This window comes from Lasiosphaeria miniovina (assembly GCF_030549165.1).
Source record: "Lasiosphaeria miniovina strain SMH2392-1A chromosome Unknown B0T26scaffold_5, whole genome shotgun sequence".
Classification (NCBI taxonomy): domain Eukaryota; kingdom Fungi; phylum Ascomycota; class Sordariomycetes; order Sordariales; family Lasiosphaeriaceae; genus Lasiosphaeria; species Lasiosphaeria miniovina.
In genome coordinates, this window is record NW_026848224.1 from 1764513 (window position 1) to 1778214 (window position 13702).

Sequence of the window (13702 nt, forward strand, 5' to 3'; positions counted from 1 at the left end):
CGTCGGGAAGGTCCTTATTTAGAGTAGCTGCATACGCTCCCCTGGGAACAGCGTCTTTTGTGGGGTTCGAACGATGTCTGTCACCCAGGCGGCACCGTGAGATCCCGAACAAGATCCCGGTTCGACATACGTGCAGGGAGGTGTCCGTTTGCGCAACAGTTACGATTAGATGGAGGACTCGGCCAACCGGCCAGACCGTCAAGTGGGCCCGTCGCAACTATACCGGTCAAAGTGGGGATCCGAACATGCCCAACCAAACCTTCGTAGCCTCCCTAGATCCAAGATCCGATTCCCTGGGCACTGTCCTGTTCTTTCCTAACAGTAGGAGAAGCGGGTGGCCCGTGCGTCAAACTTTCTCTCCATCTGGCGCGTCGCGACAGCAGAGCCAGGTATCCGTAGCGATTCCTAGGATTTCGCCGACAGAGAGAGGCCACGCCGGCCCGCCTATGAACCGAGACCCCGAAAAAATCGACGGCCATGGCTTCAACGGAGGCGACGACTTCTGCGGTGGCAGCGACAGCGACAGCTGCAGGTAGCAGCAGCGGTGGCGGCAGCGGTGCTGGCACGGCCGAGGAGCCGTGGACAGACGAGGTCAAGACCAAGTTCGAGACGTGAGTCGAGGGGTTGTTCCGTTTTGTCCGCCAGCTTGACCACCTACCTGCCTGTCCCTCCTTCCCTGCGCCGCGCCTGCTTTCCCTATATAACGTGCCATTCATATCAATTTGTATTGCGACGTTGACTCGACCCCCGACCACAGCAAGAGCAGGAGCGCGTTCCTCGACCCGTGCCAGGAGGCGGCCGAGAAAAGCATCAGGTGTATCCACCGCAACGGCGGCGACCGCACCATGTGCAGCGACTACTTCCAGTCAGTGCCCCCAACCGATTGCCCAGCTCCGACCAGACTCCTCTCGACCACGCGCAGGAGCGCTTGGGAATAGGTGGAACAGAGAGGACGGATACTGCTCATTTGGCTGGATGTGTGCTGACGCCTGCTTGGCCGGCACTGAACAGGGCGTACCGCGACTGCAAGAAGAGCTGGGTATGTTCACGGGCGTGCTACGGTCCGAGGACGACCAGCCGGGAGACGTCTTCTGTTGTTCACCTCCTCCATCCCCCAAAGCGCGGGCACCTATGGGCTGGCTAACCTTTTACTTTTGACGGGCGGCTAGACTGAGAAGCGGCGAGGCAAGCTGTTCTAACTGAAGGCTATAATCGTGGACGCGGCCGACTGCTTCGAACCATGTTGAGCGCGGGAATCCCCTGGGAGGGTATATTGGGATAGCATCAGGTGGTTTGCTATATGATATAGAATACCCTATCTACCTTGCCTAAGGTACTTGCCTAGGTATCCTAACTAGACAACTTAGGTTGGCAGAAGAGGTTCTGGTTAGGCGTCCACGGGCGCTTCTCTAACAACGGGACCCTAAGGAAGCAACGGTCAAGGCTGAAATCCAAGCGCTCAGCATAGCCGTGGCACATGGAGGAGATGCTTAGGATGACTGGGCGAGGTGCTTAAAGCGCTGTATATATATGTGTAACACTACTTTCTCATCTAACTCTAGGGTTATATCATGCATTTGTTTAGTGCACGACGTGGGCAGTATGTCACTGAGAAAAGAGGGCCGTTAGGGGCGTGTTCTTGCCTGGCAACTGACAAGCTTCAAGGCTTTAGTGGGGTGATGCTGCTGATAGGGTGCACGTGCCACCCCCACTAGAAAAGTCGTCTGAACTATCAAGGTCTTGTAGGTGCAGCTAATCACAGCGTGCGCGCAAATGTGGACTAAAAGAGCTCCGGCTCGAAGACTGTCCATGCAAGGGCAGTAGAAGCAGTCGATCAGTTTTCTTCATGCAGTAAGCGGCTCAAGAGCTGCAACTGAGATAGTAGCCAGAACCAGGGCTTTTAAATCCGTTCATTGCATACCTGTACTTGTCGCGTGGGCCTTGATCCAAGTTGCACGGGAAGCAAAGTAAAAGCGTTGCATGCCTGAGCAGTTGGACCCCTCCTCTCCACAATCAATTGGCACTACGGAATACCGTTACCTTACCTAGCTGCCTTGCTGACCACGGGCACCTTGGGTACGATACGGATACCGACGGATTGTTTGGCCCGCAACACCATCCATCCATCCACTCCTGGGCTGCCCAGACCCCAAGGCGCCCTACAGAAACAGACAGCTGCAAGTGCTCACGCAGAGAAAAAAAAAGAAGCAAAAAAAAAAGATCAAGGCCCCGCCGCCATGTCTTCGTATTATTCGAGGTATGGCAGGCCGGCGCTGAAGAACTCGGTCGACATGCAGCTGCAGACGGCCTTCAGCGACGGCAACTGGAACACCGTCGCCCGCCTGGCGGACAAGCGCGCCAAGGCCCTCAAGGACCCTTACTACGAGGTATGCGCCCATGCGAAGGGCTCTCGTCATGTTGAGAACAAAAAGGGCTCACTCACTATTTGCGACAGGCCATCAAAATCACAGCCGAGTCTCAACTCGACGGTGGTGCTGAAAAGTGTGCCGTCGTGCTCATCGCCATCGACGACCTCGTCAGGCAGAAGGCCGTCCCAGATCTCGACACCCTCGAGCTCTACGAGTGGGCGTCTCATGACTTCCTCTCCCAGGATCTCGACTACGCCGAGGCTCTCGGGCCCCTGAGGGCTCGCTGGGTCAAGGCAAACCCGAAGAGCCCCCTGGCCCAGCAGTGTCTTCAGACATGCCTGGAGCACTGGGATCTCGTGAGCGCTCAGCAGGTGAGCTTGGATGCTTTCCCGCCTCTCCTGAGAACGGGCATCGTGCTGACCCTGACTATTAGATTGCCGCGACTTTGGATAAGGCCAACGTCGGCTCAAACGACCGCCGCTATATGTTCTGGGGTATCACCCTGACTTACCTCCTTTCAGTGTGTTATATCTCCCTTCTGACCCCATTCTGACCCTGACAGGGCTGACATTCACAGGTCAGCCACCAGTGCACCGAGGCTAGCCGTAGGGTATACAGCCTGCTGGTCCTCAAGCAGCTCGAGAGAGCAGCCGACCTCACGGAAAACGCAAGTCAACTACCCCTATCAACATTTGGAGCTGGTTTGGGCCAAACTAACACATTCCCCAGGCCTCAGCAACCGAGTCTACGGACCGCCGGCTCGCGACCGAAGAGGAGATATGTCTCTACTACCGCGTGCTGCTAGCCTATGGCACCAAAGCAGATTTCATCTCCCGCATTCAGAGCAGCCAGCTGGGTGCCATCGCCGAGCTCAAAAAGGGGCACAAGCTCCTTCTCTGGGAGTCGCTAACTGCTCTCGAGTCCTGGGGAGAGTGGGACCTTGTTTTTACCCTCTGCCGCGATGCCTTGAATATAGGTATCGAAGGTCTTACGCCTCCGTTTCTTGTCTGCGATTTACTAGTCTGGGGGCGATTCTCCGTGGCCGCCAGCAAAGCCAAAGATCCAGAAGCGTAAGTTGATTCGATTCCGACAGAGACACCGCGGGCTTGTGCTTACATGCTGTGTGCAGCGCGTTTGGCGAGGTGCAGGCTATTCTAAACAAGTTTATTTCCTTGACGGCGTCGGCGAGCGAGATGTATAAGAAGAACATCAGTGTGGCACTTCTTGAGACAACCTTCCGAACACCTACACTGCTTCTTAGCCCCGATCCAGGCCACAAAGGCTTGACACCGCGGGTTATACAGATTGGCCTGTTTCTTGACAATTATTTCGACAAGCTATCCGCGTTTGACGACGTTAAATACTACGTGGCTCAACTTAGCTTCGAGGAAGCAAGGGCGTTTATGGAAGATATTTTTCCCAAAATTCTTGACGAGGTGCGTTGCTCTCTCCCCTCCTCTTCTTGTATAGCAAGAATTTTTGTATCAGGCAGCTGACCTGTTCCACCATATCCAAAGCAACTCGACGAGCTGAAAAAAGTCATATTGAAGACGCTTGAATGCAGGCTGCGCTATCTTCTCACTACATGCCCACAGACGTTGTCACACTACCCATCTGTTGTAGATGGCCAAGAACAAGAAAAGCCATACCGGTGCCGCTTCTGCTCGCAACTGGCAGACCTCCCCTGCGAGCACTGTCTAAGGAAGACGGTAGTCACAGCAACGGCCACCTACAAGCAATTATCTGCCGACTCGGCACTTGCTGAAGCAATTCCTCGACTGGACAAGGACCCCCGCGCAGACCTGGCTCTTGTCATGGGACTTTCGCTTTTGAAGCTGGCCGGGCTGCGGGCGAAAGGAAACACTGAACCGGCCCGGCAGCCTTTGCGAGACATACGGCTTGACCTTTGGCTCCAAGCGCTCTTGCTCCTAGACACGCAGCTCAAATTGACTCCCTCAGACGTAGGGCTACGCCTTCTCCTCGTTCAGCTATATTTGCAGGCTGGGTGCGCTTCGTATGCGCTCCAGCTCTGGAAGCCCATGGACGTGAAGAGGACCATCCAGGATGCGCTGAGCCCCCTATTCTTTGACCGAATATCCAGCTTGTCGCCAGGGCTGTTCCAGGGAGGCCGTCCCCTAATGGAACCGCTGCGTTCATATTATGCTAGCAGCTTGCGGGACAAGTGTCCGGTGCGGGTCTGGGAGGCTTTCTCTTCCGGGAGCTACACTAGCATTATTGATATGAGCATTTACGACTCCAAGCTGCGCAAGAGCTGCACGCTGGTAATGACGCTGGTTGAGGAGAGGCGCGCCATGAGGTATTTTGCGTGGAAGACCGAGCCCGACATTGATGATCAGTCCCTCGCAGGTAAGCAGTCGCCTGATACACTGGTGTATCTTGAGATTTGAAGCGCATCGCTAACGCTTATGAATCGCAGAGGGAATCACGGATGAGACTGTCCTCGTCAACAAGACCGACTATGGTTCATTCCCAAACCTGGAGAGCCTCCACGGACCTCCAATTCAGGACTTCCTCAGACTTGGCCCTGGGCTTTCGGTATGTCCAGTTGCTCTTTCCGTTGGTTAGAGATTGCTGACCGCAGTGGCAGAACGAGCGACTCCAGCTGGGATTTCTCTCGGAGCAGTACTACGACGTCCTCGCGTTTAAGCCGCCCAAGGACTACAAGCCCGCCAAGCCAAACGACGTAGCCATCCGGGACCGCAACTACGTCGCCGAGCGCGTGGCTGACCTCAGCAACTCACTGACAGACTTCCTGCACCGTACCGCGACCCCGTCTCTCCTGACCAGCGCCGAGCTGGTCTACTACACGGTGGTATCGCTCCTGTCGGCCAGCGTGGTCACGAGTCTCTACATCCCGCGCGCCGATCCAGCGCCGCCCAAGACACTGTCTATGACGACGTCGTCGGTGCGCACGGCGCTGGCAGGCCTGCGCAGCGAGCTGACATCGCCGCGTGTGAACCCGACCACGTCGCAGACATGCAAGGCTCTGACCAACATGCACAACGTGGCGTACGTGCGCGAGACGGCCGTGGCCGTCAAGCACACGGCCGCCTTCGTGCTGGCGTTCTACGACAATGAGATGGCGCGCGACCGCACGGGTAAGTCGGCCCTGCACAAGGACGTGGTGGCTGAGATGAAGGCGCTCGAGGCCGTCGCCACCAAGACGCTGGCCGAGACCAAGGCTCACGTCCAGAAACTCAAGGAGCAGCTCGGAGAGGCCGGCTGGCTGGACCGCATGCTCGAGTGGGCCTACAGCGACGAGAGCAGCAGCAGCAGTAGCCAGGACGATGAGGCTCTCCAGGCGGTGAAGAGCGTGGTGTCGGACAGCGCGCACGCCGAGGAGTGGGGGGGCAAGCTGCTGGAGAGCTGGCGCGAGGGCGTCAAGGGGTGGGGGATGGTCCGGATGGAGTGAGCAGGCTGTCTTGAGCCGTGTACTCGAGGACTGTGTTAAGGTCAGGCAGCTTTGCGAGCACATGCATGGGCCATATAGAACAGAGAGGAAAGGAAAAGAGATGGAGAGGTAAAAAAAAAGGGGTATCATTCAAATTCACAACCTAAACCTAATTGCCTGGCACGTCTCCCCCATCCTATATCGCAGCTTTCTCCATGCTTTCTCCATCCCAACAGAAGTCTCAAGACAACCTCCGCAAGAGACGAAATGTGGCCAACTTTGAAAAATAGATGGCCGTTATGGGATGAGCCATTCCCACGACTTCCCTAAACAGCAAACAAACAGACACCCGCCCGGCTACGTACAGCCACACATACTGTACCGTACATGCATGTCATTCTCCTCAAACCCGCGCGATACTGCCTTGTCCGTCACTCCTCGCTATGCACACAACCAACCCACAACCAACCCACAACCGAAATAGAGATAGAGGATGTGGGAGAAAAGGACGAGAGGAGAAACATCAGAGAAGAGAAAAGACGGAAAAGACAAAAGCCCTCGATGGATGGACATGAGAGAGAAATGCCAAAGCTGAAAAAAAAACAAGATAGATACAGAAAAGAAAAGAAAGGCGCTCATCATATTTTCTCGTGAGACATGACAATCTCTTCTCCCCTTGTATCCCCATCTAAGCTTTCCGCACCATGCAAAGTAAAAAGGGGTTCACTACCGCCGGCAAAACAAAACTACTGCAACAAATGCCATTTTTCCAATTTTTTTTTCCATTTTTTTCTTCTTTTACGTCTGGTATTTCCCGTACTCAATAGTCGTGGCTGCTCCTCCGGCGGGCAGCCTTGCGGGCGCGCACGGCGGCCTCGCGGTTCTCCTCCTGCAGCGTGACCCAGACCCAGAACCAGCTGACGGTCTCGACGAACATGAAGGCGAAGAAGAGGCGGTTCTTGAGCGCGTCGCCGCCCCAGCCCGAGGGCGCGTAGCCGCCGGGGGCGGATGAGCCGCCTAGAGAGGAGGGGTCGGCTGATGAGGATGGTGGCGGTGCGGACAGGAGGTCGGCGTAGAACGGCGACGAGGCGCTGAAGAAGAAGGTGTACAGCACGATGGCGAAGGAGAAGGTGAAGCGGAGGGGTGCTGCGTTTGGGAAAGTGAGAGTTAGTGAGCGGCACGCGGACGGGGAGAGGGGAGAGGGGACGAGATAGGAGGACGGAACAAACCTTGTAGCCCCCAGTGGTGTACCATGCTGAACTCGTCGGGCAGGCTGAGCGTGACCATGTCCGAGATGCCCAGCATGCCGAGAACCACGGCGAGGAAGGCGAGCGCGGGCGACCGCGACTCGAAGTTGCGCGAGTGTGGCTGGCGAGAGAGGGTAAGAGGGTAGGGTTAGATGTGCGCGCCTGGCTGGCAGACAGCAATGAAATGTGAAAGGAGGGCGCGGCTTACCAGTCCCATCGCCTCGCCCAGGAGGTAGACCAGCGCCTGGTCGGCCACGGACCCAGGGCTCGTCAGGAAGAAGAAGCCCAGCGTGATGTGGAAGAGGCACAGGGACGTGATGATTGTCTTTGCCGATATGAGCGCCATGGCTGCGGTGGGGGTTTGGACGCCGTTGGTCTTTCGCAAAAGTGTAGCTACCTAGGTAGGTAAGGTAGTTGATGCGGCGACTCGAGTCAACTTCATCGGCCTGGTGTTTTTCTTTCTTCGCCTCGTGTTCCTTGTCGTCGCACGGCGCCAGGCCGGTTTGGAAGGCCTGCTCCCTGTCAGGTATTTGTACTTGTAAAGCTGCTAGGCAGGTGCTGATTTAGGGCGAGGCTTCAGGTCTGGGCCGTGGTGGTGCGCTAGCTCAGGTCAGGCCCCAGGGAGTTGAAGCGGAGAAGTATCTTTGGTGCCTGGCAGTGATCAAATGAGGTACCTGGGACGGTGGCATCACGCGGCTTGCTGTCCTCGTGAAAGCCTTGGGACAAGTATTACACGAGCTTGTGCTTGCTGTCTCATGGCGGGACGCAAGCGTCGTCGGGCCCTTTTTTTGTTCGCCGTTTCGTCACCCTTCAGGGGTGGCTTATCGGCCACGTCGCCGCGATAAGACACTGGACTCGCTGATCGGGATGGGTTGGAGGCCTGCGAATGATGCCCCGCAAGCTTCCCAGCCACAGCATGCGGGGAACACGTCTGTGGCTGGAGCTTAAAGCCCCAAGCGACCTCAAGCTTTCACAGTCAGCACAGCACCTCTGGGCGACGGCGACGGCGGTGATAACGGGGCGAGTGGGTGACACTGATGGCTCAAATGACAAGCGCTTCCTACCCATCAAACGCCTTGCACCAAGAAACTGGCTGATTTCAAATAGTTTTGATGAGCAGATCTGAACTGCATCTAATTCTATTGTCTGTAGCCCGCCTTCAGCTCATACACAAAATAAGCATCTGATTGTCAGCCATTGCCCGCAACGGAGCACCGAGAAGTCTGGAGTACATGGCTTGACCGCAAATAGACACAAATACCTACCACAGAGTCCCTACACCTCCCTAACTGCTGGCCACTCTCGGACGCTACTCGTACGCATATAAAGACGGCCGGCAGCATGGCTGACGCGGAGCCGTCGCTCGACGTGGTGCGGCACCTGAAGTACTGGAAGATGTGTCTCCAGTACCCGCTTCCCGACCTCTATCTCTCCAACGAGACCAACCGCATGGCACTGGCCTACTTCATCGTGAGCTCCGTGACCCTGCTCACCCCGTCAGGCCCGGCCAGCGGGTGGTCACCTAAGCCGTTGATCCCGCCCGAGCACCGCAGGCGCCTGCGCGAGTGGGTTCTCTCGCACCAGCACTCGGCCGGCGGCTTCTGCGGCACGTCGTCGCTGGTGCCCCCGTTTGGCGACTACGACGAGTGGGACTTTGACCAGGGCACGCGCACGGCCGAGCACACGGGTCTGGCCAACCTCGCCGCCTTGCTGTTTGCCCTGCAGCTGCTCGCCCTGCTGGCCGACGACGACGACCCCGAAGGCGCCTTCAGGGGCATCGACCGCGTGCAGACGCTGCGCTGGCTGCGGCAGCTGCAGCGCGACGACGGCAGCTTTGGCGAGTCGCGCCTGCAACTGCCTGGCCGCGGCTGGTTCATCGGCGGCGGCTACGACATGCGTTACTGCTATATCGCGACGTGCATCCGCTGGATTCTTCGGGGTGATGTGCAGGAGGGTGATGCTGCGTGGGTTGAGGATTTCAACACGGAAAAGCTCGTCCAGTATATTCTCAACAGCCAGGTACACACTACATGATTGGTCCCAAAAGACTTTCTGGCACTTGCTTACACCCCTAGACCTACGATGGTGGCTTTGCCGGGAGCTCTGAAGAGGAACCCCATGGTATGAATCCAAAGACCCTTCAACCGCATCCGAGTACTTCCCCGCTGACCTCTAGAACCACAGCGGGCTACGCATACTGCGCAATCGGCGCGCTGACGCTGCTCGACCGGCCGTGGGAGGGCAGCACGGCGGGGCACGCCAGCTGGCTGCACCAAGGCATCCGCGACAAGCCCGGGCTGGTGCATTGGCTGGCGTCGCGGCAGTTTGTGTACCTCTTGCCGCTGGGGGACGGGGACGGGGACGGGGGTGGGGCGGCGGCCGAGAGCTTCGACCGGGACGAAGACCCGGTCAACTTCGTGCTGCCGGCGGCGCTGGGCGACCTGGCGCTGGACGAGAACACGCGGCACGTGGGCTTCAACGGGCGGTGCAACAAGATCGCCGACACGTGCTACTGCTGGTGGGTCGGCGCCGCGCTCGCCAACCTCGGCCGCGTCGACGTCGTGCAGCGCGCCGCCTCGCGCCGCTTCCTGCTCGAGCGCCTGCAGCACCGCGTCGGCGGCTTCGGCAAGTATCCCGGCAGCCCGCCCGACGTGTACCACGCCTTTTTTGGCCTCGCCACCCTGGGCGTTATGGGTGAGCCCGGTGTTAAGCCGTGCGATAGCTCCCTGGCCGTGCCCGTTGAGACGGTGCGCACTATTGAGAAGGCGCGGCGGGGGCTGCTGAAGACGGCTGGTCGGGGCGGCGCGGCCGGGTCGCTGGCGCAAGGACTCGTGGATATGGGCTTGGCTGTGCGCGGAACGAAGCCCGGCTGGTTGGCGGCCGTCGGGGGGTGAAGCTCTGTTGTCCCCAGGGCAGTCACTGGGGCAGCCACTGCTTGAAAAGGGGCAGATTCGGCAGAGACACGAACCGAGGCCCTTCGCTCGCAAAATCACCGATGGCCAGGGAGGGTCTTTACTTATGTTTATTTATACGGATAGACCTTCCTCTGACAATCAAAACTAATAGACTAATAATTCAATTGGTTCCAACTCTAGTGAGGTAGTTAATATAGATTATGGGTATATATATCCAAAGCCGCTCGCTACTGAATCAAGACATGCATCGCGTTGTCTTGAAAACATGTCTAAACACTTTTCTTCTCCTTTTTGACCAAAACTCCCAAACCATAGGCTATGGAATCAGTCGCGCAGTATGTGCAGAATTAGCTTCTTGTAACCCTCGACAGCCTCCTCAAGATCCCGCACTCGGAGGCCCTCGTTGTCGCCGTGCGCAACCAGGATCGAGCCGGGCCCGTAGAGGTAGTTGACGTTGTTGCCGACGAGGTTCGGAACATCGGTCCCGTAGTTGGCCACAAACGTCTCGAAGCCTGTCTGCTTAGTCAGTTACACGTGCCCCAGGTAAAAACGAAACCTGGCCTAGGCAGGAACGGAGCGAAAGAAAGACTTGCCTTCGACATCACAGTCGCACCTTATGGGCCCGTACCCCTCGGACCAGTCGAGCGTGAAGGCGTCGGGGTCCGTGTCGCGCAAGATCTGCTCGACCCGCTTCCTCACAATCCCGGATCCGGTGGTCTGGTTGCCGACAGCAACACGGATGGCGAGGCGCGCGCTGGCGTGGGCGGGGATGACGTTGGCCGCAACGCCGCCCTCGAGCGTGCCGATGTTGACCGTGGTGTTGCCGTAGCGCTCGCTGCTGCCGAGGTCGGCGTCGACGATGCGCACGAGCGCGCGCACTAGCAGCTCTGTCGCGCTCTTGCCTAGCTCCGGATACCCCGAGTGCCCGGCCTTCCCGCGCGCCCGCACCGTCCCGCCGCCGCTGCCCTTGTGCCCGCACGCCAGCTTGTTCTCCGTCGGCTCGCCGAACACGGCTGCCTCGAACCGGCCGCCCACGTCCGTCGACCGCGAAAAGTGCTTCATCCCGTCGCCGCGCGTCTCCTCGCCCACGACGTACAGCAGGACCATGTCGTGGCTGCGCACGGCGCCGCTCGCGATGAGTTCCTCTACGGCCACGACCTGCGCCGCCACGCTGCCCTTGGCGTCGACGGAGCCGCGCCCGCGGATGAGCGTGTCCGAGCTAACGTCGTGCGCGCTGCTGCTGTCGATCGAGTAGGGGATGTACGGCGGCACGACGTCGATGTGCGACGTCACGAGCACGCGCGGGAGGTGCGGGTATTCCAAGTGCGGCCACGCGATGACATTGTAACGCTTGGTTGCTGCATCGGGCGTGCTGGTGTTGTTCGGGTCGAGGGGCGGGACCTCCTGCAGGCGGACCTGGTAGCCCTGCTTCTCGAGGTAGCCAGCGAGGAACTCGGCCGCGTCGGTCTCGGCGCCGCTGATAGAGGGGATGTCGACCAGGCTCTTGTGCAGCGACAGGAGCTTCTCGCGGTACGCCGGAGCGGATCTTGATGTGGTCGTCGACGCGCCTCCTTCGGCGCCGCTGAATATTGGTTGCTGCTGCTGCTGCTGGCTTCGTAGCTGGAGGGGGCCAGGGACGGACGCTGCCGCACTGTTGACGCACCAGCCGAGCAGAAAGTGGGTTAATGGCTTCATTTTTGGGTCTGCCTCTCTTAGGTTTCTGATTTACCCGAAGAGGTGCAATTTGGGGGTTTCAATCGCTAGAAAAGTGCTAAATTTGTTCAGGAGATGTTGGGCGCCCCATCCCATCTACAGCACCCCAAAAAGAGGCACAATGAGGTCATCCCGCTAGACTACCCCAACTACTAATCCAAAATCCGATGTTGCTGCGGGGTGCCTCGGACACTGGAGTTCAGGGGAAATACGTGAAATTACCAGCATGCCCGAATAATTACGGAAACAACCAAATCGTTGAAAAGCAGTCTTTCTACTCCGTATGGTAATTGACTCTAAATTTTGGGATATCAACGTCAGAACGGAGAAGCTCAAAACACCATGAATCTCTCCGCCGTGCTAGCCATAAATCTGCTGCATATCGCCCAAGTCGGCGAACCCCAAGTATCACTCATGCCTTTCCAACAAGAGCAGCCCATCGCTCGGGCATCACGCCGCTGAAGTCGAACTTGCCGTCGGCCCCCTTCACGACGGTCCCCTTCTCCGTCACAATCGCATCGATCAGCGCGTTTGGCGTCACGTCAAACGCCGGGTTCCATACGTTGATGGTCTGATCAGCAATAGCAACCCGCGCGGTGCGGCTAGTATCAACGCTGCCGTCAGCGTTGACGACGGGGCCGCTGATCTGCGTCAGCTCCTCGCGCTTGCGCTCCTCAATCTCTATGCCCGCACCCGTCTCTGTCACCAGATCGATGCTCGTCGTGGGAGCCGCAACCACGAACTTGATGCCGTGGTGCCGAGCCAGAACCGCCAGCGAGTACGTGCCGATCTTGTTGGCCGTGTCGCCGTTGCGCACGACGCGGTCCGCGCCCACGATGACGGCCCCAATGTTCATGGCCGCGCCCTGCACCGCAAACAGCGATCCCGCCATGCTGTCCGTGATCAGAGTCGCCGGGATCCCCTCGAACACGAGCTCAAACGACGTTAGCCGGCTGCCCTGGTTGTACGGCCGCGTCTCGGTACAGTAGGCGTGCTGGAGCAGCCCCCGGGAATGCAGCGTGCGTATGACGCCTAGCGCCGTCCCGTGGCCCGATGTGGCCAGCGACCCCGTATTGCAGTGGGTAAGGACCGAGATCTTGCGGTCTGGCGAGGAATTGTGCTGCTGCTGCAACCAGCCAGCGCCAAACGCGCCGATGGCCGTGTTGTTCTCGAGGTCTCTCGCAAGGATATCCTCGGCGGTCTCGATGTACGCGTTCAGGATCGCCTCTTTGGCTTCGGGGTGCTCTAACCCGTCGATCTCGGCGGCTCTGACGGCCACTTTGAGAAGTGAAATGGCGTTGGAGAGGTCCACGGCGGTTGGCCGGCTCTGCTTGAGGTAGTCTAGCCGCGAGTCGATGTGCGCGATGGTCTCTTCTGGCGTGTTTGTGGCTTTTGCGGTACAGTGACATGTCAGGGCATGCGCTGCTTGCTAGCGCCCTGGAACGACGGTACGGACCAGCTTCGAATTCACTTACTGCAGCTCCCATTGTGCAACTCCGCGGCATGGGCCAGGGCGGCGACGATAGCAATCGCGGGTGCCCCTCTCACCCTCATAGACCTGATGCAGTCAAACGCCTCTTCGCTAGTTGTTATCTCGTCGTAGTGGTGCTCGTGGGGAAGCCTGAGCTGGTCTAGCACCTGCAGCTTGCCCCGCGAATACTTGATGGCCTGAAGAGTCGCCATGGCGTGTTTGTCTCGGCGAAACTATCACCTGAAAAATTTATATGTCAAATGGAAGAAGAATGAATCAAGTTCAGCAACGACCAGGAAATCACGACTCCTTGCAGGTAGGGAATCTTGGGAGTCGCAACTTGGAAGTATCTGTCTCAAGCTTCCAGCATCCAAAGTCGCTCTGTAAAAAGCTGTTGGACAATGCCCCGCGGCACGGCGGGGTGGGGCACTCAAAACAGCCGCTAGTAAAGATTGGGTGAAGAGGGGATCTGCGCTGGGGCACAGCCTAAAAACCCCGAGCTGAGGTGCGACAGGGGCCGGACCTAGGTGGGAAAGCGGTGAGGGCTGGAATAGATGCCGGCCTGGATACCACTT

The 13702-nt window shown here is 58.2% G+C and overlaps 6 protein-coding genes across 6 annotated transcripts; 3 read left to right on the forward strand and 3 right to left on the reverse strand.

Moving 5' to 3' along the window:
• Positions 1-552: 552 nt before the first annotated feature.
• On the forward strand, positions 553-1051 carry B0T26DRAFT_602656 (uncharacterized protein; the record flags this gene model as incomplete). Its single annotated transcript, XM_060435767.1, has 3 exons — positions 553-611; positions 758-865; positions 1012-1051. Coding segments are annotated over 3 exons (207 nt in total), but the record flags the coding sequence as incomplete, so codon positions are not given.
• A 1186-nt stretch (positions 1052-2237) lies between these two features.
• On the forward strand, positions 2238-5802 carry B0T26DRAFT_650427 (N-acetyltransferase B complex non catalytic subunit-domain-containing protein; the record flags this gene model as incomplete). Its single annotated transcript, XM_060438177.1, has 9 exons — positions 2238-2387; positions 2456-2740; positions 2803-2889; positions 2947-3040; positions 3106-3439; positions 3499-3805; positions 3887-4736; positions 4807-4925; positions 4978-5802. The coding sequence occupies 9 exons, from the start codon at positions 2238-2240 to the stop codon at positions 5800-5802; spliced, it is 3051 nt and encodes a 1016-aa protein (XP_060294212.1).
• Positions 5803-6518: 716 nt separating this feature from the next.
• Positions 6519-7533, reverse strand: B0T26DRAFT_348217 (increased loss of mitochondrial DNA protein 1). The gene is made up of 3 exons (XM_060434536.1): positions 7237-7533; positions 7011-7149; positions 6519-6927 (listed from the first exon to the last, which is right to left on the reverse strand). Exons 1-3 carry the CDS (start codon positions 7372-7374, stop codon positions 6602-6604), a joined length of 603 nt encoding a protein of 200 aa, XP_060294213.1. The 5' UTR covers positions 7375-7533; the 3' UTR covers positions 6519-6601.
• Positions 7534-7945: 412 nt separating this feature from the next.
• B0T26DRAFT_780836 (terpenoid cyclases/protein prenyltransferase alpha-alpha toroid) lies at positions 7946-9922 on the forward strand (the record flags this gene model as incomplete). The annotated part of the gene is made up of 3 exons (XM_060446698.1): positions 7946-9047; positions 9104-9149; positions 9213-9922. The coding sequence occupies exons 1-3, from the start codon at positions 8370-8372 to the stop codon at positions 9920-9922; spliced, it is 1434 nt and encodes a 477-aa protein (XP_060294214.1). The 5' UTR covers positions 7946-8369.
• A 172-nt stretch (positions 9923-10094) lies between these two features.
• On the reverse strand, positions 10095-11853 carry B0T26DRAFT_348412 (uncharacterized protein). Its single transcript, XM_060434537.1, has 2 exons — positions 10537-11853; positions 10095-10455 (listed from the first exon to the last, which is right to left on the reverse strand). The coding sequence occupies exons 1-2, from the start codon at positions 11636-11638 to the stop codon at positions 10268-10270; spliced, it is 1290 nt and encodes a 429-aa protein (XP_060294215.1). The 5' UTR covers positions 11639-11853; the 3' UTR covers positions 10095-10267.
• A 215-nt stretch (positions 11854-12068) lies between these two features.
• Positions 12069-13339, reverse strand: B0T26DRAFT_650084 (uncharacterized protein; the record flags this gene model as incomplete). The annotated part of the gene is made up of 2 exons (XM_060438151.1): positions 12069-13045; positions 13132-13339. 2 exons carry the CDS (start codon positions 13337-13339, stop codon positions 12069-12071), a joined length of 1185 nt encoding a protein of 394 aa, XP_060294216.1.
• Positions 13340-13702: the final 363 nt, after the last annotated feature.

What these genes read in the sequence shown, in the direction of transcription:
- B0T26DRAFT_348217 (XM_060434536.1), bottom strand. Translation starts at nt 7,374, where the DNA reads ATGGCGCTCATATCGGCAAAGACAATCATCACGTCCCTGTGCCTCTTC. An exon ending in TGGGCGAGGCGATGGGACTG is followed by an intron (nt 7,150 to 7,236) that starts GTAAGCCGCGCC and finishes CTCTCTCGCCAG; the next exon opens with CCACACTCGCGCAACTTCGA. An exon ending in ACACCACTGGGGGCTACAAG is followed by an intron (nt 6,928 to 7,010) that starts GTTTGTTCCGTC and finishes TCCCAAACGCAG; the next exon opens with CACCCCTCCGCTTCACCTTC.
- B0T26DRAFT_348412 (XM_060434537.1), bottom strand. Translation starts at nt 11,638, where the DNA reads ATGAAGCCATTAACCCACTTTCTGCTCGGCTGGTGCGTCAACAGTGCG. An exon ending in GTGCGACTGTGATGTCGAAG is followed by an intron (nt 10,456 to 10,536) that starts GCAAGTCTTTCT and finishes CTAAGCAGACAG; the next exon opens with GCTTCGAGACGTTTGTGGCC.